At 37.0% G+C, this 19,507-nt stretch overlaps 1 protein-coding gene across 7 annotated transcripts in view; it reads left to right on the top strand.

Annotated features, from left to right (window-relative positions):
- The window catches only part of FER (FER tyrosine kinase), a 447,462-nt gene that overhangs the window by 291,280 nt on the left and 136,675 nt on the right, over positions 1-19,507 (top strand). For 6 of the 7 annotated variants that reach the window (XM_043464502.1, XM_043464503.1, XM_043464505.1 and 3 more), the window contains 3 exons: positions 96-152; positions 8,888-9,003; positions 11,437-11,531. In XM_043464502.1, the coding sequence (XP_043320437.1) occupies positions 96-152; positions 8,888-9,003; positions 11,437-11,531 (268 nt within the window). Of the gene's footprint in view, positions 1-95; positions 153-8,887; positions 9,004-11,436; positions 11,532-19,507 lie in introns of those variants that run through there. The other variant, XR_006268870.1, reaches the window with a different exon arrangement.

Here is a 19,507-nt window from a genome sequence, read left to right as displayed (position 1 = left end):
ATCCCTTAGGTCTATTTGCCATGACCTCAAATGCATGTTACAGAAATTGCATTTCTCACTTAAGGTAAAAATACCATTCTTTCTTTATGCCATAGGATAAGAAGTGGGTTCTCAATCACGAAGATGTCACATTGGGAGAATTACTGGGCAAGGTATGTAATCCACTGAACTGAATGACCAGAAGTCTTTATAGTGATTGTGAATGCCGTGATTCTTCGTTTTCTTCAAAGCCTTTCTAATATTCTTGCACACAGCAAAGTACATTCGCACATGAACCTAGAAGAACACAGTGCCGTATCTGTTACAAATACTGTGATGTTCATGGAAAAAGAAGTGTGAAAATCTTTGAAAAGTTTAAGGATTACAAAAAAAAAAAAAAAAATAGTATATTGTAAATTTTCCTCTGAAAGGATTAAAAGCCGCAATAATTTTTATTACATTGTAGTAAAACCAAAACTAGTGAGCTGAGATTTGGAAAGAAACTGTGAGGTAATAAAAATGTAAACACCTAATAGTCTTATTCCACTTGTTTGTGGTTACACATGATAGTTCAGAAAAAATGCAGTACTGCTCCTTGGGATCTCAGGATTTATGTAGAATGAGTATGTGACAACATTTAGGGATCTCAGGATGTATGTAGAATCACAGTATGTGACAACATGGGACATGTTGTTTCAATCTGAGAATGATGTGGGCAGGACACGTTTCAATACCATTGTGTAGCTAGCTCTGTTAGTGGTCAGAGGAGGTAGCTATATATGATAAAAGTCACTTTCTTACAAACCGGCTGGAAATTTCTTCCAACTCATAGGCAATATGAAAGTATATTATACCTAATAATAATGGCACATATTTAATAATTAAATGGGTTATTTGGACATTGATTATTAATTTATAATTGAGTTCCAATAGACAAGCATTAACTTCTTTATTGATGGCTTAATTAGTGAGGTTTGAATTGAGTTGGGATTCGTAATACAATGGAAGAAATAATGTAAAATCCAGATAGGGAAAACTGTTACTCATACACTTCTGAGTGATCAGTACTAGAATTTAAGGCTCAGCATTTCAAGTAAAGAAATAAAATGATTATCCATTACTTTTCTTGATTCAAACTTGATGAATTGACAGATTTCCCCTATTTTTTAGCTTTACTATATGTTAGGAAAGTGAATCCCTGTTGAAACAATATACTTTGCAGAATTCTTTTTATTTTAATTATTTTTCCAAATAGAAGCATTAAATTGCTATTAGAAAACAGTTTCTATTGATTGCTAATACTTATTTAGTAAGTAAATTCTAAAGAATTTCAAGCTACAGTAGCTATTATGTTTATTTCCTCTATTATGTAACCATAATTCTTAAGGAAATATTTCACTTTTTCATTACTTTAAGTAATTCAGTATCAGTGATTGGGCTAAAAATTATTACAAAGAAAATAAAGTAATTTCCATGAAAATACAATTAAATATAGTTTTAAGATTAAACCAGTTACTGAAAAAGTGTGTTGAGAAGGGCAGATTTTTCAGTACTAAGGAAAAAAAAAATGTTTTCAGTTAGAGAGATTTCAGTTATTATGTGATACATGATACTTCACATATTAGGAATTTTATCCATTAGGTCCTTACTTAGTAAGTTTATTTGAAAGAATAATTATTTTCAATGACAAGGCAGTAGCATATACCAGTTTTAATAAATTTAATCATTTTAATAAAACAAACACTTCAACGTTAGAGACATGTATGGCTTAATTTCAGGCTTCCTGGTGACTCAGATGGTAAAGAATCTGCCAGCAGTGCTGGAGACCCAGGTTTGATTCCTGGTTTGGAACGATCCCCTGAAGGAGGGCAGGGCAACCCACTTCAGTATTATTGCCTGGAGAATCCCCATGGACAGTGGAGCCTGGTGGGCTACAGTTTGTGGGGTTGCAAAGAGTTGGACACAACTGAGTGACTAAGCATATAGCTTAGTTTCAGCAAATATTTCTGAGTTAAAAATTTTCGTTTAATATTTTCATTACCTGTTCTGAGTATTTATCGTATACTGCTTGAAAGTGCATGAGAAAAAAGAGAATTAGCCTATACTTACATACTTTGGGATTTTAGTAGTATCATAAGGTTAATATGGCAACTGTAACTTTTACTGAACCACCGTATTTATACTGTGTTTGATAGCTGGTAATCAAGAATATTAATTCCTCAAATATTTATTGAATGCCTACTGTATGCTAGGCACTCCCCAAGGAACTTGGGATACATCCATGAAAAAAGCAGACAAATGTCCTTGCCCTTATGAAGCTCACATTCTATCTAGCAGGGAAAGACAGACAGACAATAAACTTAATAAATAGGTAAACTTCATAATGTTAAAGATGCTAATCCTGTGAAAACATAAGGAATTTATAGAGTGCTTTTGGTTGGAGTTGGGATTTTTAATAGGGGAATCCAGGTAAGCCTTATCAAAATTGTTACTTTCTGATAAAAAGCTGGTGAGAAGGGATTTGGCCACGTGGTCAAATGAGGAAAGGGGTTTTAGGCAGAGGGAGTATGAATGCAGATTACGTTGATGAGCGGGAGAGGCAGTTGGTTGTAGCCGAGTAGGCAAGAAGGAACAGACTCAGGCAGCAGGTGGCTGAGGCAGCACAGATCGTGTAGAACCATGTGGGTCAGTGGAAGCACTCTGGCTTTAACATGTGTGAAAAGGGTAAGCTGGGGGATGACTGCCTGGAGGAGCGAGATGATCATGCCTTCTACAGAGCTCACTCGGGCTCCTGTGTTGAGAGTAGGCTGAGTTGCAAGGTTAGGAAGCTCTTGTCCTTACCTGACTAAAGATGATGGTTGCTGGTCGGATCAGGGAAGTGGCAGTGGGGATGGGGGGATATGGTGGGTTCTGCCTTCATTTTCACGGTTGACCCAGCTGAATATCCTGATGGACTCTACGTGGGGTGTGAGACATGGGGGCATCGGCTTAGGTGTAGTGGGTTTTGGGGACTGAGATTAGGGTTTTTGCGTGTAAATATTAAGGATTATCTGTTCGACTTCCAAGCGGAGATGTTGAGAAACAGCTGGGTATGAAGCTTAGAAAAGAGGTGTGGATCAAATTACAGACTCAGTAACTGGCACTTGCTGGGTGGTTTGCTTCGATGCGTTCAGCAGTGGAGTGAGTCTCCGTAGAGGAGAGAGAGCTTGGGCCCCGTCACTTCAAAATCAAGAGGCTGCAGAGAAGAGAAGCAAGATGACTGAGGCTGAGGAAGAGAAACCTCCAGGAAGGCAGAAGACCGGGAGACAGGATGCCTTAGACTCCAGGAGAAAAAGGTATTTGAAGGAGGAGTGATCAGTGGTGGCATTTGCTGATGAGAGGTCACATGAGATGATGACTGAGAATCACTGAATTTAGCAGTGGAGAGATTCCTGGTGACTTGACTGAGCACTTTCTTTGGCATGTTTTATGTGAAAGCCAAGCTGGAATATATGTAAGAGAGAATGGGAGGAGAGGAAACAGGGATAGCAAGGATGCAACTCTGAAGCTTTGCTGTGAAAGGAAGCAGAGACAGTGGCGGTTTTAGAAGAAATGATTTGTGTGCTGTTGGTTAACCTGAGAAAAGCAGCATGCTGGTTTGACACTGGGAATGATGTCGTGAAAAATTCATGATTTTTGAAGGAGATGAGAATTGCTGAAATGATATCATCGAGTAGACAAGAGGAGAGGGAATTTAGTTTACAATGGAGGATTGACTTTAATAGAAGCACAGTTCATCTTGTAACAGCAAGGAAGATTGGCAGGAGGGTCAGTGTGGACCTGAAAGTCGGAAATTGCTTCAATTTTCTCAGTAAATCAGGAAGCAAAAAGATTATTAGCTGAGAGTGAGGTTGTAGTAGGGGAGGTACAGAATCTTTAAGAAGAGAGTTGAAGGGCGAGGAAAAGTTAATTAGAAGAATGAGCGTGTTCATGGTCTCGGGAATTGTATAATAATTATTGAGCAGTATTAAGGACCCCCTAGAGGTATGTGTTCTTAAAGTGAACCTAGTCAACATTGGTGTGGATTTTCTCCATCCACACTGAACTGTATCAGTCCAGGGTAGGCCATGCCACAACTGGTCTGGGCTGTGTATTTGATAAGGGGGTTCTAGAAATTAAGAGGAATAAAGAAGTTGGGAGTGTATGGTAGAAAGTAATTATGAGCCATGGAACTTAAGCTGAATAAGAAGGAAACTGAGGATGTTAAGGGGGTTATGGACAATAAAAAGTAATAGGATCTAAATATTTGGAGGTTCCTCTCATGAGAAATGCTGGGCTGGAAGAAGCACAAGCTGGAATCAAGATTGCTGGGAGAAATATCAATAACCTCAGATATGCAGATGACACCACCCTTATGGCAGAAAGTGAAGAAGAACTAAAGAGCCTCTTGATGAAAGTGAAAGAGGAGAGTGAAAAAGTTGGCTTAAAGCTCAACATTCAGAAAACTAAGATCATGTCATCCGGTCCCATCACTTCATGGCAAATAGATGGGGAAACAGTGGAAACAGTGGCTGACTTTATTGTTTTGGGCTCCAGAATCACTGCAGATGGTGATTGCAGCCATGAAATTAAGAGACACTTGCTCCTTGGAAGGAAAGTTATGACCAACCTAGACAGCATATTAAAAAGCAGAGACTTTACTTTGCCAACAAAGGCCTGTCTAGTCAAGGCTATGGTTTTTCCAGTGGTCATGTATGGATGTGAGAGTTGGACTATAAAGAAAGCTGAGTGCGGAAGAATTAATGCTTTTGAACTGTGGTGTTGGAGAAGACTCCTGAAGCTGATCAGCTCCAGTACTTTGGCCATCTGATGCGAAGAGCTGACTCTTCTGAAAAGACCCTGATGCTGGGAACTCTTGAGGGCGGAAGGAGAAGGGGATGACAGAGGATGAGATGGTTGGATGGCATCACTGGCTCAATGGACATGAGTTTGAGTAAAATCTGGAAGTTGGTGATGGACGGGGAGGTCTGGCGTGCTGCAGTCCATGGGGTCACAAAGAGTCGGACACGACTGAGTGACTGAACTGGACTGAACTGAACTGATAGGGTCAAAGAATTTTCAGTCTGGATACTAGAGGAAGTAAGCTAGAAAAATAAAAGCCAGCCAGAAGATGAGATAAATGAAATAGATGTTATCGAGGAGTGGCATTACTGATGATAGCAAAGTTTAAGATCTGAATCTAGAAAATAGGTTGGAACACAGATCATTGGAGGACAGATGGTCACAAAACAGAGTTTGAGGTGTTGGAAGAATCCTTAATTGTCTATTGAAATTTCCAAGTATTAAGACGGGAGTAACACCTGGCACAGTGATTCAAGAGCTCAAATAGTCAACAAATGAGGGAAAATATTTTCTAATGCAGTAGCTACTAGCTAGGGTATTGGGTATGTAATCAAATGATAAAGTTTCAAAGCTAGGGGTTTTTAGGAAGGCAGTAGAGAAAATGTTTTAAAAGCAGTGGCAGACAGCTAGTGGAATCCTTTTTTCTGTCTCCAGGCCACTGGGAGAAGGCCTGGTGTCTGTGTGTATAGGGGACTAAAAGGAAATCACAATTTTAGAAGCCAAAAGAAACTCACCCACCGTTTGAGTGTTCTCAAGTGAGAGTGAAGTTTCTATTAGAGCAAGAAGGTGAAGAGCATGATCTTGATCTAGATAAAATTTTAATGATGGACCAGAAGTTCCCGAAGGCACGGGGGAGGCTGGGGATAGAAGAGAAATAGTTGGAGATCGCAGGAGTCCGCATAGCCTAATCAGAATCAGAGAGGGGGAGACGAGGGCCACCAGGACCTTCTGTGAGGATGGTCATAAACAGAGATAAGCGACATCATTAAGTTCAGCCTCGTGGACTTGGAGCCAGCAGCAGAGATGAAGCTGTACCTGCTAGGTGGTAGGGATCAGTGGGTGTCCTGTCCTTTTTCCTGACCTCTTTGGATGAAGAAGAGGTGGTCTGTGAAGCAGAGTCTTTCTCACTGTTTGAGAGTCCTCCCTTGATCACTGTTAATAGAGTGGAAGTCTTCTGAGTGAAGATTGTTAAATGAATGGTCAGAGTTTTCAAATGCTTCCTATGAGCCAGGACCTATAGGTCCCTGTAGGGCAGAGACCAGCAGAAATGCACCAAGGGGCCAATGGGATGACAGGTGTTCAGGAGGGGCGGGATAACCTGGGGAAGATCGGGAAGCTCTCATACAAGGGGAGCAGGAGAAGCGCACTTCCAGATCAGTTAGCTTGTTCTTTGATCGGAAGTAGAGGGGAAATGTGCAGAAGGTGGAGCACGTATTTTGAAATCCCTGTCTGAATTTAGGATACATGTAGCAGTCAAGAGCTACGAGAGGGAGCTAGACAGAGGCTGAGAGAGAAATGGCCGTGGAAGGCTAGATGTTCAAGAAGGCAGGAGTATTTTCTTGCAGTGATTAATCTGGTAGTGCTGTGGTAGATGGGTTGAAGGGCTGAGGAACTGATGGTGAGATCAGCTTAGGTAAGAAAAATGAAGCAGGCTGTGTGAGATGTGAGGAGGAAGACAGAAGTTTCTAGAGGGAGAATCTGAACGCTTGTAGAGAGAATAATGGTCCTGGTAATTTAGTCAGCAAGTGTCTTCTAATGAATTAAATGTTAAGTCTTAGGCAAGAAGAATTTTTAGTGCTTCAGAATCATTCAGGTAAATAAAGGCCTAGCAGTAATCATGTATACTAACACCTTCTACTGGATCTATTTCTGACATAATAAATGATGTGATGATTGTGGGAAGGGAAAAAACCCTTGAATAACATGGAAGGGTATTTCTGTTTCTAGCTTATGATGAATGTGTACTGTGTTGAATTTATTAGATGTTTACTTTTCATGTAAGGGTAATCAGTCATTGTTTTCAATTAATATTTGAGTTGAATATTAGATTTAATAGTAATACTATTCATTACTTAAATACTGAAGTATGCTCAATATTAAATAGAATAAATGTTATTTTAAGCAAACAGCAATTATCTAATAAATAATGAGTTTATTAAAATCAGTATTTTAGTAATTTTCAATTATTAGGAACATTTAAAATTTATATTGCATGGACTATTAAGAATTATGTTTATCTTAGAACTCATGCTCATTGATTTTCAGACCCCTCACTGAGTTATTTCTTGCTCAACAGCGGTAGCATTAAAGCTATTTATGATGCTTGCTCATTACAGTTACAGCTATGTAAAAAGTACATATGCATACAGAGAAAGAGAAAGAGAATGCTTAAAGATAGCTGTCATGTTACCTTAAAGATCTTGTCTAATTTTTTTTTTCATACTCATAAAAGCAACTTTAAACTAGAAGTAAGGCATTTTATTTTTTTTTCATTTATTTTTATTAGTTGGAGGCTAATTACTTTACAATATTGTGGTGGTTTTTGCCATACATTGACATGACTCAGCCATGGATTTACATGTGTTCCCCATCCTGATCCCCCCTCCCACCTCCCTCCCCATCCCTTCCCTCGGGGTCATCCCAGTGCACCAGCCCCGAGCACTTGTCTCATGCATCCCACCTGGGCTGGTGATCTGTTTCACACTTGATAATATACATGTTTTGATGCTATTCTCTCAGAACATCCCACCCTCGCCTTCTCCCATAGAGTCCAAAAGTCTGTTCTGTACATCTGTGTCTCTTTTTCTGTCTTGCATATAGGGTTACTGTTACCATCTTTCTAAATCCCATATATATGCATTAGTATACTGTATTGGTCTTTATCTTTCTGGCTTACTTCACTCTGTATAATGGGCTCCAGTTTCATCCATCTCATTAGAACTGATTCAAATGAATTCTTTTTAATGGCTGAGTAATATTCCATGGTATATATGTACCACAGCTTCCTTATCCATTCATCTGCTGATGGGCATCTAGGTTGCTTCCATGTCCTGGCTATTATAGACAGTGCTGTGATGAACATTGGGGTGCACGTGTCTCTTTCAGATCTGGTTTCCTTGGTGTGTATGCCCAGCAGTGTGATTGCTGGGTCACATGGCAGTTCTATTTCCAGTTTTTTAAGAAATCTCCACACTGTTCTCCATAGTGGCTGTACTAGTTTGCATTCCCACCAACAGTGTAAGAGGGTTCCCTTTTCTCCACACCCTCTCCAGCATTTATTGCTTGTAGACCTTTGGATAGCAGCCATTCTGACTGGTGTGTCACGGTACCTCACTGAGGTTTTGATTTGCATTTCTCTGATAATGAGTGATGTTGAGCATCTCTTCATGTGTTTGAAGTAAGGCATTTTAAGTCAGAGTATGCTGAAGCCCCAGAGTGGGGCTTGGCGCTCAGACAGCGGGCAGAGCTGACCTCACAGTGCTGCCTGCATCCTGGCGCTTTTCAGAGCCCACAGCGCCGCAGGCCCTGTTGCCGGCCCTTCCTGGGCCTGGGCTCTGGCGCCCTGACCTGGCCCCTGCCTCTCACGCCCTCCTCTGAGCCCTGACCGTGAGGGTCAATGCCACCAGTCCCCTCCCAGCACCGTGGCTTTACCTTAGAGCACTGATGAGGACTTCCTAATCTACTGATACCGAAATGTAGAGCTGGAAGGTAAAGGGGACTAGGCGGGGGGAGACTTAGGTGCTTCTGACCATGTTAGTCTTTCCTTTTCCACTATTTCAGTTTTTTCCATTTCCTCTCCAGTTCCCCTCAAGCCTCGGTCTCCCGCACGGCTGGAGTGTTGGGTAGTATATTTAAAGTTGGGGAATTGGAAAGAGCAGCCTGCCCAGTCTTTATTTCTGCTTGAAACTGAATAAAGCTAACAGAGTACTCTTAACTCAAAGCTCATCATTACATGCGTGCCTGGAATTTTTCAAAGACTTATGTGACTGTATTATGCACTGAACAATAAATCTGTTTGTATTTTCAGGGAAATTTTGGTGAAGTATTTAAGGGCATATTAAAGGATAAAACTGCTGTTGCTGTTAAAACATGTAAAGAAGATCTTCCTCAGGAACTGAAAATAAAATTCTTACAAGAAGCCAAGTGAGTTCTCTAAAATAATGTTAACATGTACTTAAAAGTGATTCGTTAAAATGTATGTTTGAAGATGTCTTAAATTATGACTTGATGAATTAGAAGTAGGTACTTTCAGAGTCTTCAAAAGTAGGCATTCTGAAAACAAAGTTTCTCCTTTGAAGTGAGACTCTAGGTCATTTAGCAGTTACAATCAGAAGAGCCAGATGCTAAGAACAGTAAATATTCTTCAAGTCTTTAAAAAAAATTGCAGTATTTCTTGCTTCTATCACATATGCATATGCACATATGTATATATGTAGTGTTGTGATTGACCTTATAATAAAAATAGTCTGTATTCTCTGAATAAAATGCTTAATGTAAATATACCTTGAGAATTTAATGACATCTTCCTTACTCTCCTTGATTGTTTGTTCCCAGCTGTCAGAGTTCTTTTCTTAGAATCTCAGATTTCTTCTTCAGCTCAGTGTCTGACTTTGTTCCAAAATTTACATTGTTTCTTTCCTAATTGATCTTCTACAATGATTGTCTTCCCAATTTTCAGTTTTAGTTAAAATTTAATGTTGCAACTTGCCAGACCTATATTGCAAGTAGTTACAATGATTCAGTTAGTTGTAAAATATACAACTAACACAAAAATATACAACAAAACACAAAACAAATGAAAGGGGCTTTGGACAGAGAATGGACATATGAACAGGAGGTGTATGGAAGAGTGGATGGATAGTTGAGAGGGAGAGAAGAAGGGTGTATAGATCATAGATTGGTGGTGTAAAGGGAAGGAGAAAAGAGGTGTGTGTGTGGGGGGGTGTGTTACCTCCTTCAGGCATTGTATGTAAAAGCAAAGCTTCCTAAAGTGCCCTGGAAGAACAGAGGACATGCAGTGAGGGAACTAAATCCCATGGAGTGGAGCATCTTTATGTCATCTCTCCATGTAAACAGTAGATATTTATAGCAATGTATTACACTAGTTGGGTACATTTATTAAATGTTATCTATGCTGAACTGATGGAATAAAGTTGCAAGCATTTTTCATATATATATTATCAGCAATTGAGAAAAAATATTCTATAATGAACTTAAAAGCATCCTATTACAACTGAAATTCATGGGCTCATCATTTTAGTTATTCACAGATATCTTAAAGTATCTTGCTTTCTAATTTGTGAATGTTTTATTGAAAAATAGAGTTTAATTTCTTCTTCTAATGTGAGACTATGAAATTTTCTGTTAAAAATGGCAGTTATATCCATGTAAGCTCTCAAGTATCTTTTAATTAGAAGATAGATCTATATATTTAAATATTTAATGTTATTTGGGTTCATCCTGGCTATTTTGTAGAATTTCTTTATTAAGCAGTTTTCAACCTAAGAAATGACATTTTGGATTAAAGTCAATCATTCTAAAACTCCCTTTCTAATTCATCATAGAAACTGTAAACTCAGTTATTAACAGTATTTTTTTATCTCTAGAATTCTTCCTAGTCTGTCTTCATTTGTTAATAAACATTGTACATTTTCGATTTGTGACATTTTTCTTAGAGCTGTCTCTGCTTTAGTTGTACATGTATAGCACATATATAAACTATTTCATCTTTCTCCAAATGAAGTTATTTTTTTCATTCTCCTAGGAAAGAACCTGTGTTTTTTCAAATATGAGTGAATTTATAACTATGTCAACAGGATAATATGGAATATCATTTGATAACAGAAATCATCAGGGCAGACAGGCCTGTGAGGGCATCTAATCTATTTTTAACTCATGCTTGGAGTCCTGTAGATGAGTCTTTGCTACTTTTATAGCCCTCTGAAATTCTGCCTTTATCCAAACCAAAACTTATTTGCTTTAACTTTAATCTAATATTACTCATTGTTTACCTTTCTGCCAGGCTTCTCAAAACTTTTGAGTTTATACTATTTGAAATTGACCATGATTGTCAAGTAGGTATTATGAAATCTAAACGTGAAGTGATTACTCTATAGCATTTACCAATATGAATTGTTCTTAAATTTATCTGTTTTAAATGAATTGTATACATAAAACAAAACTAAACAAAAAGATGCTGCCCTAACAGCTTACAGTTTTTGGTCCACTAATACTCTTTAGCTTTTGTGAGGGCATCGAAAAGCAGATGCTTTGAAAGGAGTTCTACATATTTTGGACTGAGTAAGTTATTCAGATTTAGCATGATTGTTAGTTTTCAGGGTGGATACTAGTTTTTAAATGAATATTTAATTAAAAGCTGACTCATATAATTAAAAGCTGACTCATTTATATCTATTTTTCCAAGATTTATCAAAACTTATATACATCCCATTTATCATAATTTGTGTTCATACTTAAGTTTTAAAAATTGTATATCCTAATTGTGCACACTACACATGATCATAAATTAATGCTTACTACTTAAATGGTGACTATTCTTATATTTCTCTTATCCAGAATTCTCAAGCAGTATGATCACCCCAATATTGTCAAACTTATAGGGGTCTGCACACAGAGACAGCCTATCTACATCATTATGGAACTGGTTCCAGGTAATACCATTTTAGCGGTTTCCTCGATGGCGTTTTAGTGTCGTTTTGTTGCTTTTATATATAGTCTCTTTGATTTCTCCTTGTGAAGTTTTCTGTGATTTCTTTAACATTTTCCTCATGATGAAGAGCTTGTACATGTACTCGTTGTTTTTATAGCTTCTAATACTTGCTGTTTTTAAGAAAATGTCAACCAACCTTTTTAAAAGGAGATATGTTATTACATTGCAGTTCCACGTGGAATTTAGTTATATATAATGTTTCTGTGAGAAAGACTATTTAGAAAAGTTGTCTACTTAGTTCAACTTTATAGTAATGATAGCACTAAGAATTTAGTTCATTTATGTCATTTTACAAGTAGATTACCACACCTTCTCTTGTTAAGTTGTACATAATAATACCATAATGCTTTGGGTCACAAACTTTGAACTTCTTTAATATGTGAACCAAAAAAACAGGTAATCTCTCTTGGAATTTATCCTTATATTTCTCTCTGGTGACTTTTAAAACTGCCAGGTATTTTGGTTAACTACTTTTGCCAACAAACAAGGATAACGTCAAACTGATATCGTATATCTTTATTTTTACTATATTGATGCATCTTTCTGTTGTAGAAAATATGATCAGAGGCAAAATATGATCTTTATAATATTTACAAATACAGTATTTAATAACTGATAAGCATTTGCTTTGTTACCTTAATGTTTACCTAAAATGTTTACTCATTTGAAAAGAAGAAACTTAAAGGAATATGAAAAATGTTTCTAGCTTTGAATATACATCACATAAACCTGGTATTGTTGATTGCCCACTGAAAACTTTTCACATAATCCTTTCATAATTTAAGGACAGTTGGTCCAGTTATACCACCTGGTTTGATTGCTATTAGAATATTTCTTTATCACCATGTAACTGCAAGATTCCTAGATTATAATCATTTTCATTCTCAAGATGGCAATATATATTTGCATGATTTACACTACTTGTGATTAAATCTCAAAGTAGCTTTCATACAGTTATGAAAAATAGACTATAGTCTAAAATTTTAAAAACAGTTGAATAGCCTATAATTTTACCTAAAATAGTATGTTTAAGTATTATGAATACATAAAACATTTACATAATGCAGATGATGCCCCCAGATAATAAGGGATGTCACTAAAAAAGTTAGATTTGAGAGGTGGGGCAGACCTGATGAGGAAAGTAATTTTGGTGTTACTGTAACTGACTAAAGGACCATGGTAACAAATTCCTGATGGAGGTCCAAACTGAATAAAACAAAAGATAGCTTTGGAAGAGAGCCAGGGAAGTGTTTATCTAGACATTAAATAGTAACCTTTATTGATTTTTTTTTTAGATGATTGAGAATAATAAACTTCATTAGAAAATTCAAAATGTAATAAAGGCAGAAAATTAAAAATAAAAGCCTCCTACTCAACAATCTAATCTTAATCCAAAGCGAACGATTTAGTTTTTTGTGGTTTTCCCCCCAGGAAAATATTTAATATAGAATACCATGATTTTATGCAAATCTTTTAATTATTTAAAATCATAAAGCTTTCTTTTTTCTCTAATATAACATGGTTTCATTGTTTCCTATTCATCCATATAGTTCTACCTTTTCTTTATAATGGCTACAGAATATTCCATTATTTGGTTTTATATAATTTAAATGGGCCTTCTATTTATGGACACTTTTGTTGTTTCCAATTTTATTACTTTTTTTTTTTCTTTTTTAAACAGTGTTCAACTTGGGTCTGAGTTTATGTGCATTTTGATTTATGGGAAGTGTATTAGCTTTCTGTTTATGCACAACGAATGATCATAACTTAGCAGCTTTACATAACATCCGTTTATCACCTCACAGTTGTGTAGGTTAGAAGTCCAGGTAGGCTTGACTGAGTTCCCTGCTCAGGGTCTCCCAAAGCCAAAAATCAGGATATCTAACTGAGCTCTTGTCTGGAGCACTGGGGAAGAATCACTACCAGACTCCTTCTGGGTGGTGGCAGAGTCTCATCTCTTGCAGTTGAGAAATGACCTAACATTCTCTTTCTTTTCTTGCTGTGAGCCAAGGGCATCTCCCAGCTCTTTATGGGTTTCTACACTCTTTGATCTTCAGACCCAGTGTGTCACATATTTCAGATGCTCTGAATTTCTCTAACTTGCTCTTATGTTTTTTGTTTCGTTCTGTGTTGTTTTTCAAAAAAGCTGAGCGAATACTCTGCTGTTTTGAGAGGTTCTGTGATTAGAACAGGCTCACCTGCCCAAGCTGCCTACCTTTAGGGCAGCTGTGCTACATGGCAAAATATAATCATGGGAGTGGTATCTGACCATGCTCACATGCTCCAGGGGTTAGGGTGGGACACCACTGGGACGCCATCTTCACATTCTGCCTACCGCAGTAGACTTTGCTGAACTTTCTTGAAGGTTCATTGCAGTGTGGGATGTGAAACCAGACTGAACTTTTCATACTCTGTTACATTAATTCAGCTGGTTGATCTTTTAAGATGAATGCGTGATTTTTATAGCATTATGCTTTGTCATATCTCATTTGGAAAATATCAAGTAACCAAACAGTGACATAATTCATTATGCAGTATCAAAAGATCACATTCATTACTGCCATCCCTAATCTCACTGGAAAAGTAATAGGAGGTGTCAGTTTCTTGACGGCAAGTATGTGTTTTCCAAAATTTTAGTTTGCATTGGGAAGCTGGAATGTTGTCCCTGGCAACAAACACTGTCGGTTGTTTTGCCTTGAAGTGTCGGACTTAACTTCACTCAGTCTTGAGAGGATGTCAACTGTCTAATATTTAATAGCCATAATTTTTCAGTCTTTTTGAAAACATATTTATTGACATGTAATTGACATACTATATATATATAAAATACTGACATATGTGTACACTTGTGAAACCGTCACCACAGCCAAAGTGATGAACACGCCTCTCACCCTCAGATTTCCCTCACGCCTCTTCAGTCCCTTCCTCCCCCCAATCTCGCCTCCTGTCCCCGTCCACCACTGATCTACTTTCTGTGACTGTATTAGTTGGCATTTCTTAGAATTTAATATAAGTGGAACCATACAGTCTGTACTTCTCTTTTCTTGTTTGGGTCTAGTTTGTTTCATTCAGCATATTTGAGATCTGTCCATGGTGTTCAGAAGTTCACCTTTTACTGAGTAGAACTGCATTATATGAATATATTCCATTTGTTACCAACTATTGATAGACTTTTGGATTCTTTCCTGTTTAGGGCTACTGCAAAGTAAGCTGCTGTGAACATTTATGTACAAGTCTTTGTACTGACATGCACTTTCATTTTTCTGCTGAAAATTTACCTAGGAATGGAATAAGTGAATTAGATAGAATGTACATGTTTAAAATTTTAAGAAGTTGCTAAATTGCTCTCTAAAGTCATTATACTAGTTGTCATACTAGTTGACATTCCTAACTGCACTTTCTCTACATTTTCATCAACACTTTGTATGCTCAATCTTTAGACATTATAATTTTATGTTGAAGTGTCTTACTGTGGTTTTAATTTGCTTTCCCAACTGACTAATGATATGAGCATCTTGTCATGTGTTAATTTGCCATTCATAATCTTCTTTGAAGCCTCTATTTAAATAATTTGCCCACTTTTAAAAAATTTGAGTTGTTGTAATTGGGGCCTTCCAGGTGGTGATAGTGGTAAAGAACCTGCCTGCCATTGCAGGAGCTGCAGGAGATGCGGGTTCAGTCCCTGGGTCGGGAAGATCCCCTGGAGGAGGAAATGGCAACCCACTCCAGTATTCCTGCCCAGAAAATCCCCATGGACAGAGGAGCCTGGCGGGTTATAGTTTGTGGGGTCACAAAAGAGTGGGACATGACTTAGCGACTACACAATGACAACAGAGTCAGACACGACTAGAACACGATTTAGCACACAAGCACGTTGCAGTTGAGTCTTGATTCTTTATAAATTCTGGATACAAGTCCTTTATCAAATGTATAGTTATCAAATATTTTCTCTCAGTTTGACTTGTTTTTTCATTCTCTTAACAGTGTCTTTTAAAAAGCAGATTTTTTTAAATTTCAAAGTTTATTATTTTTCTTTACAGGTCATGTTTTTAATAGTAAATCTAAGAACTCTTTGAATCCCAGATTACAAACTTTTTCTCCTATGTTTACTTATACAATTTTTATAGTTTTAGAATTTAGAACTTATAGTTCGGTCTGTGGTTTATTTCATATGGTCGTGAGGAATGGTTTGAAGTTCATATTTTTGGCATGTAGATATCCAGTTGTTCCAGCATCACGACTCTTCTTTCTCTCCTGATTTTCGACCTTCCTTTTAAAATATATTTGTGTGTAATTATATTTCTGGATGCTGGACTTCCCTGGTGGCTCAGACGGTGAAGAATCTGCCTACAGTGTAGGAAGCATGGGTTCAGTCCCTGGGTCAGGAAGATCCCTTGGAGAAGGGAATTTTTGACAGCCCACTCCAGTATTCTTGCCTGGAGAATTCCATGGACAGAGGAGCTGGGCAGGCTACAGTCTATGGGATCCTGAAGAGTCAGACATAGGACTGAGTGACTAACATGCACACATATTTCTGGACTCTAATTTCTGTCAGTCTTTCTGTTTGTTGTAATGCCAATACTACACTGTCTTGACCACTTGTAGTTTCATAGTAAGTCTTGTATCAGGTAATGTTAGTTGTCTAACTTTATTCTTTTTTAGAATTGTTTTGGCTATTAGAGGTCCTTTGCATTTCACTATCAATTTTTTCGTTAGTTTTTCAGTTTCTATACAAAGGGTTGCTGAAATTTAGTTTAGGATTAAATTGAATCTATAGATCAGTTTGGGGTTAATAGGCTTCTTAACAATATTGAGTCTTCTGACCCCTCTACATGATACATCTTTCTAGTAAGATCTTTAATTTCCCCCTGCAAGGTTCTGTAGAGTTTAGTGTATAGGATTTTCCATCTTTTGTCAGACTTCTCTCTGAGTATTTGGTTTTCTGAGATGCTACTGTAAGTGTTTTTTAAAAAAATAAATATATCCACTATGGAAGTCATAATATCTATGTGAATAACACTTTGTCAGTCAGTTTGATGTATTGACCTTTATAGGATACTCTATACAACATCACCAAGATATACATTCTTTTCAACTACATAGAGAAAGTTTACCCAGATAGACCATATCCTGGGCCATGAAACAAAACTCAATAAATTTGTACAGATTTAAGTTCTGGTGACTTCCCAGGTGGTGCTAGTGTTACCCGCCTGCCAATGTAGGAGACATGAGAGATGCAGATTCGATGCCTGGGCTGGGAACGTCCCCTGGAGAGGGGAATGGCAGCCCACTCCAGTACTGCCTGGAGAGAATCCGTCGACAGAGGAGTCTGGCAAGCCACAGTCCCTGGGGGCGCAGAGTCGGACACCACTGAGCAAGTATTGCGCGCGCGCACACACACACGTTCTGTGAACACAACAGAAATAAAGTAAAACTCAAGGACAGAACGATTTCTGAAAAGTGTCTAAATATCTGGAAAGTAAGCAATGCATAGCTGAGTGACCAGTGAGTCAGAGGGGAGCTTAGAAAGTACTTTGAACTAAATGAGAAAAAAAATCTCAGGATTTATATGATGCCTATTAAGCAGTGCTTAGGGACGTAAATCTAGCACTAAATACACAGAAAAGAAGGAAGAACTCAAAATTGTGATCTTGACTTCTACCTTAAGTGCAAATTAACTCAAATGTTTATATAAAAGAAGGGGAAAATATAATAGGAAAAGGAATCAATAGAATCCCTTGAGATTAATAAAATTAATAAAATCTCTACATAAACTATTCAGAAAAAAGACACAAATTACCAATATCAAGAATGAGAGAGGTGACCTCATTACAGATTCTACATAACTAAAAAGATATCTGTAATATTTTCTTAATGGCTATATAAAGAAATTCAACAGTTTAGATGAAATGGAAAAATTTTCTGAGACAAAAACTGCCAAATCTTATTCAACCTTCATAACCCCATATCTTTTATAGAATTGGTCACTAAGAAACCATCCTTCTAAGAAAACTCCAGGCCTCTATCACTTCACTGGTTAATTATACCAAAGTTTTAAGAAGAAGCATCAGCTCTACACAAATTCTTAGAAATGAAAAGGGGAGACTACTTCTCAACTCACTGAGGTCATTGCTACTGATTCTATAACTAGACAAAAACATTTCAGGAAAAGAAAACCGCAGACTGTATGTCATTATTACATATTTAAATTCTGAGCACAATTTTAATGAAGCAAATTAAGCCATAGACAAATACATCATGATCAAGTGGAGTTTATCCTAGGACTAGCAGCTGATTTAACCTTCAAATAGCTATCACTATAATTCAGATTAATATCATTTAAAATTATATGGTCATAAGTGTAAATCTATGGCTGATTCATATCAATGTATGACAAAACCCACTGAAATGTTGTGAAGTAATTAGCCTCCAACTAATAAAAAAATTAAAAAATAAATAAATAAATAAAATAAAATTATATGGTCATTTCAGTAAATGAAGAAAAATCACTTGAGAAAATCCATCGTTCATTCCTGATAAGAATTGTCTGAAAACGAGGAATAAAAGAAAACGTCTGCACCATGAGTGACTTCTGAGAAAGACCTACAGATAACATTGTCGTTAATGGCAAGTGTCTGAATGCTTTGTTTGTTTATATCAGCAATAAGACAGATTTGCCTACATTTACCACTTAAAACAGTATATTCTCAGTGTTCTAGCTTCCAGGACAATACAGCAAAAAATAAAGCAAGAAAAAGTAAAAATCATCTTTTAATATGTTTATGGTATTTTTCACCTCTGCCATAATATTTCTCTGTCAGTGTTTGAAATTAAAATGCTACCCACTATACCAATATAAAAGACATTATAGCATTCTATGGTAAAACCACTACAGCACTTAAAAATAAATGATTTTTTTGTTTTAAACATTTTAAAAGTAATATAAATCATCTTCAGTGGTTTTTCTCTTTAGACACTGCTTTGAAATCTCTTGTATTGAGCCAGTTATAATCTAACATTCTAATGTCATGAAACCCTGACCAGAGTAGCAGGTTCAAAACAATAAGCTCATAATTTTGACATTTTCAAGCTTCAAGTTAAACCTTAGTAAGAAACTTTGCATTGTCTCAATAGATTGTTGCTTAAGTCTTATGCATCTTTTCTTTCTCATCAGTGAACACATTTACATACAAAATGTAAAGGCAAATACCATAAGATTCCTTATAAAAAATATTTCCACTATAAGATGTAAAGCTGATAAATACATAGTTATAAAAAGCTTAGGAAAGATTTACCCCAGGTATGCAAGCCAGTTTCAACATTTGGAATTCGTTAAAGTAACCCATCACAGTAGGCTAGAAGAAAAATCAAGTGACCATATAGATAGATGTGGACAAAGCTTTTAACAAAATTTAACACTCATTTATGATAAAGATCTTAAAAAGTCAGTGAACTTAAGGATCTTGCTCAGTTTGTTTTTTTAAAAAAAACCTATAAAAACCCTACAGCTAATATTATGCTTAATGGCAAGAGACTTGAAGCTCTTCCACTGAGATCAGAAAGCCAGGCATGGATGCGTCTCTGACCGTTCCTTTCCAACATCTCACTCAAACTCCTGGCTAATACAAGACAAAAGCACTCAACTCTGTATCAACCTAGAGGGGTGGGATGGGGAGGGGAGGTGGGAGGGAGGTTCAAAAGGGAGGGGATATGTGTTGTACCTGTGGCTGGTTCATGTTGAGGTTTGACAGAAAACAGCAAACTTCTGTAAAACAATTATCCTTCAATAAAAGAAACAAAAGACAAAAGGAAACAAAAGTTGTACTGATGGGAAAGGAAGAAATAAAACTTTGTTTGCAGAAGACAGTTTGGTGGTTTCTTATAAAAGTAAACATACTTTTACCATGCAGTCCATCA

Source organism: Cervus canadensis, chromosome 4 (assembly GCF_019320065.1).
Source record: "Cervus canadensis isolate Bull #8, Minnesota chromosome 4, ASM1932006v1, whole genome shotgun sequence".
Lineage (NCBI taxonomy): Eukaryota > Metazoa > Chordata > Mammalia > Artiodactyla > Cervidae > Cervus > Cervus canadensis.
This window is presented reverse-complemented; position numbering and strand designations above follow the sequence as displayed.